The 4873-nt window shown below is 41.7% G+C and overlaps 1 protein-coding gene across 1 annotated transcript; it reads right to left on the bottom strand.

The window, feature by feature from the left end:
• Positions 1-316: 316 nt before the first annotated feature.
• On the bottom strand, positions 317-702 carry LOC116893754 (40S ribosomal protein S17-like). Its single transcript, XM_032895459.1, is given in 2 exon segments — positions 317-666; positions 669-702. Coding segments are annotated over 2 exon segments (384 nt in total).
• Positions 703-4873: the final 4171 nt, after the last annotated feature.

Raw genomic sequence — 4873 nt, 5'->3', positions numbered from 1 at the left:
ATTGGGGGGATTAAAAAGTCCAAACACAGTGCTGAAGAGATGTCTCAGTGGTTAAGAGCCCTGACTACTCCTCCAGAGGTCTTGAGGTTACGTCCCAGCAACCACATGGTGGCTCACAACCATCTGTAGTGGGATCCCATGCCCTCTTGTGGTGTGTCTGAAGACAACTACAGTGTACTCATGTTCATAAAATAAATAATTTTTTAAATATTCCAAATACATTTTAAAAGGTAAATATATTAATTTTTTGTTTTGTTTCTAGGCTTATTGAACATATGACATACCAAATTAAACAGCTCCACATGGTTTTTTTTTTTTAATTTATCCCAACCATAGGCCGAGTGAGCTGGAGGTAAGAGAGACTGCCAAAGTCCAGAAGCGTCAGCATTTCCTTGGTGTCAGGCTCTACCTCAATGATCACCTCCTGATCAAGGGCTGAGACCTCAGGAAAATAATTATCTCTCCTTTCTCTTTCTTCATCCTTCACCTGGATAGAGATACCTCTCACAGGGCCTCTCTGAATCCACTCCATCAGATGCATGACATGGCTGTCTATCTCGCTTTGACATTTCTTGCTGGGGATGATGGCAATCTCCTTGCACACACACTTGCTGGTGTGGAAGTCATCACCCAGGCGCGTGTGCTACTTCTCAATGATGACTCGGTCACCTTCTTCACAGTCTTGGTGGGAACACAGTCCATGTTGGCCGGTCTTGTTAAAAGAGGTAAATATATTATTTTGAAATTAATTTTTGATTAAAAATCTGCATACAATGTATTTGAATCTTCTTTCCTCTCTGGCTTTTCTCAGATCCTCCCCAACTCCCTATCCCCATCTCAACTTCATGCTTTCTCTTTCTCTCTCTCAAAAGGAAGAAATTAAGACAAACTGAACAACAACAAAACAAAACAAAACAAAAACATGGAATCCATTTTATTTGTAGCATAAGATGTTTAACTGGGACATTGCCTGTCCCATTATACTGTGACTCAATTTAAATCCCTTTCATGTATTTATATATTTTAGGAATCTTCTACAGTGTAGGTCTGCAAATGCTTCCTTAAAGGACCTTGTCCTTCCCCTTACTCCCTCCTTGCCCCTGCCCAACCATACCACACCCAATTTAATTCTCCCAGTTCCCCCCTTTGTCTCTTTATAACACTAGACTCCATTTCTCTTTCCTTGGACAATCACCTCCTCCCTAGTCCCTTACTGGCTACCTAACCTCTGTGGTTATTCTGATTGAGACATACATGTCTAAAGATTAATAACATCCACATATTAAAAAATACAATATTCATCTTTTGGGATCTGGGTTACCTCACTCAGGATAATCAATTTTAGCACCACCCACTTACCCTGCAAATTCATTAATTTAATTTTTCTTAACAGTGAGATACTATCCCATTGTACACATGTCCCACATTCCCATTATCCATTCATTGGTTGATGAATATCTGTGCTATTTTCATTTTCTAACTATTATAAATAGAGCAGTAATGAACATGGATGACCAGGTATCTCTGTGTAGTTGGAAGTAGAGTCCTCTGGGTGTATGTCCAAGGGTGACACTGCTGGAACTTATGGTGGATCACTTTTCAGCTTTCTGAGGAAACTCCGCATGGAGTTCCATGACGGCTGTTCAAGTTTTCAGTCCCAGTAGCAATGGGGAAGTGTTTCCCTTTCCTCACGCCCTAACCAGCCCATGATATCACTTATTTTATTGATCTTGGCTCTTCTGACTTGAGTAAGATGAAATCTCAGAATGGTTTTAATTTGCATTTCTCTGGTGGCTAAGGATGCTGAATATTTTTAAAAGCGTTTCTTCATCATCATTTGCAATTCATCTTTTTAGAACTCTCTGTTTAGTCCGATATCCATTTTTTTAATTGGGTTAATCGCTTTCTTGATGTTCTCCCTTCATTTTTTAAAGGTTCTTTATATTATAGTTTTAGATACTAACGCTCTATCAGATGTGTAATTGGTAATGATCTTTTCCCATCCTGTAGCTGCTGCTTTGCCCCAGTGATGGTGGTCTTTACCATACAAAGCAAATGAGGTCCCATCTGCTGATTGCTGGGTGTGGTGACTGTGTCATCGGTGACCTGTTCAGAACATCCTTTCTTGTATCAGTAAGTTCAAGATTGTTTCCTCTTTCCTATTGGGTTTAGCAAATAGGGTCTTAGGTCGATCCATTTGGAGTTGAGTTCTGTGTCTGATGATATATATGGGTTTATTTTCGGTTGTCTACATGCAACTGTCCAGTTTGACCAGCATCATTTGCTGAAAGATGCTGCTCACTAGTGTGAACAGGGTGTGTTCCCCACACACAATTTTTCCAGTGTGTGTTTTATGCTGCTTTTTTAGAAAGTCAGATGTCCATAGATGTGTGAAACTATGTCTGGGTTTTCAATTCTATTTCATTGATAGATAGATTTGGTTTATGCCAATACTGTGCTATTTTTATTGCTGTAACTTTGTAATATAACTTGAAATATAAGATATTAGTAGCTCCCACAGTTCTTTTATTATTCAGGAATGTTTTAGCTAAGTTGTGAGTTTTTGTTTGTATGTTCTATATGAAGTTGAAGGTTATTTCTTTAGTTGCCGAGAAGAATTGTATCAGATTTTTTGATGGAGATTGTACTGAATCTGTAGATTGATTTTGGAAGGATGGAGATTTTTAAAATATTAATCCTACCACCTGTGGTATTAATCCCATCACCTGCTGTCCTCTTTGATTTCTTTCTTCACATTTCTTAAAGTTTTTATTATTCAAGTCTTTCATTTGCTTATTTTTAGTTAGCTCAAGGTATTTTTTAGGCTATCATGAAAGGTACTGCTTCCATGATTTCTCTCCCAATATGTCTGCAGTTTCCAAACACGTTTTCGTTTGTTTTATTGTGTGTGGGGAAGGGGTGTGTACACGTGCCATGGTCTGCATGTGGAAGACCACAGACACTTTGTGAATGCCAGTTCTCTCCTTCCACCATGTGGATCCTAGCAACCAAACTGAGTTTGTCATCCTTGGTAGCAATTACCTTCCCTCACTGAGGCATCTCACTAGCTTTTTGATTGGCTACACCACACCCCAAATTCCACATATGACTTCATGCGATGGGTCATAGTCAAATATAGCTGTACTAAAAATACTGTCAACAAGTATCTTCAGACTCTGTGTTTAAAATAAATGTAAAATGAGGGGGAGTTCATGTGGGTGTGAGATGTCACACACAAGTTATTGAATGTTAAAGTGGAATTCCAGACAATGAACGCAGAAATTAGACTTGGAGTTGTCAGAGAAGGCTTCATGGAGGAGGTAGCATTTGAGTTGTTTTTTTAATACATAAGATTCTGGACAATAAAAACAGCTGGGATCTTCTGTTCAGAGGAGAAAGAGCAAAGCTGGGGCAACCAAACTGTTTGGGGCCACAGCTGCCGTTAGGCCTTTTAGGTAGTGAGTTTGAGCTAACAGGGACTCAGGTTAAAGTTACTACAGACCCAAGAGGACACACCAGAGAGCCGGGTTATGTAAAAGGATCTCTATATAAAGTCTTCCCTAAACACCAGCTCCTCTCTAACTACATCCATACAGAATCAGCAGCTCCTTCCACCACATTCCAAAAGACCCTATACACACCATGACAGCTCTTGTCACAGAGAGTGATGGTGACCTAGTTTGTGGTGGCTTTTTCTGCCATCCCTGAAAAGATGAAGACCCTGTGCTGTTCATCACCTAGACGTGGGCACAGTGAGGGACCGGGATGGTCTTGGTGAAGAAACGGAGAGGGAGGATAGATGGTGAGGCTGAGGCAAGCTCAGGGCAGAGAGGGGTGCGCTGTGTCCTCTGTCTTCCTGACTCGACCTCTGGTGCTCACCAGCTCTCTCTTCAGCATCCTTAGTTATGTTTCTCTTCTTCTGCCGTTAAGAATCAGCCCAGAATTAGAGTCCAGGGAAACCTGCCAGCCTCTGTGCCCGACAGTGCTCCACTCAGAGTCACCTTCTGCTGTGTCACCTGCTTCTCAACTACAGAATAGCCCAGTGAACCGAACCAGCACTTTCCCAGTCACTTCCTTTCAGTCTAGAGGGGAAGTCCCACCTTCTGACATATGTCTAGCTCTATCATCTGCTGGCCTAATATCAGCTGTGCCCCAAACAGTTTGTTTGGGTCTCAGCCTGTCATATCTGTCATCTATCTGTCTGTAAGTCTCATATCACACACACATACACACACACACACACACACACACACACACACACACACATGTTCAGGCTTAGGCTTCTATAGTGAATATGGGCAGTTTTGCTATCAGTTTTTCATCCGTCAATCCCCAACCAGCATCCAGGCCATCAAGTATGAGAAAGCGACACGTGCCTGTTCTATATTTACAAAGCAGTTTCTTGTGCTTTACTAGGGCCTTTGCCTACTCCTGGGAGGTGACTGGAGCCAAGTAGAAGTGGGTCAGGTGACAGTGTGCATCCCACTGGGAGGACTGAGGGGAGATTTCCCTATCTCTTATTGCTTTAATTACCACTAGTGGGATGTGGTCCACATTTAGCCTCATTCCTAGAAGACAGGCCACAGCAGAGGGCTTTTCAAAGTCTCTTCAAGATTATCTGACTGCCTGGTTTTCCCTGAGGTGGTACCTGCTCAGCTTTTGGGAAGCCACAGCTCCATGAGCCCTATACCGAAATGACTCTGCAGTCTCATGATATTAAAATGGAAGAACTGTGCTTTGTTTCTCCTCCGCCCCATCCCCAGAATCACTCTCTTTTTCCTGGGAATAAACAAACAGCTGGCACACCAGTTTATTCTCATTCATTTTATCTCGCTCAGGGACAACCTTACATGCATAATCTCTTTTGAATGAA

This window comes from Rattus rattus, chromosome 2 (genome assembly GCF_011064425.1).
Source record: "Rattus rattus isolate New Zealand chromosome 2, Rrattus_CSIRO_v1, whole genome shotgun sequence".
Taxonomy (NCBI): Eukaryota; Metazoa; Chordata; class Mammalia; order Rodentia; family Muridae; genus Rattus; species Rattus rattus.
Note: the sequence above shows the minus strand (reverse complement) of the source record. Positions and strands in the feature narration are given on the sequence as shown.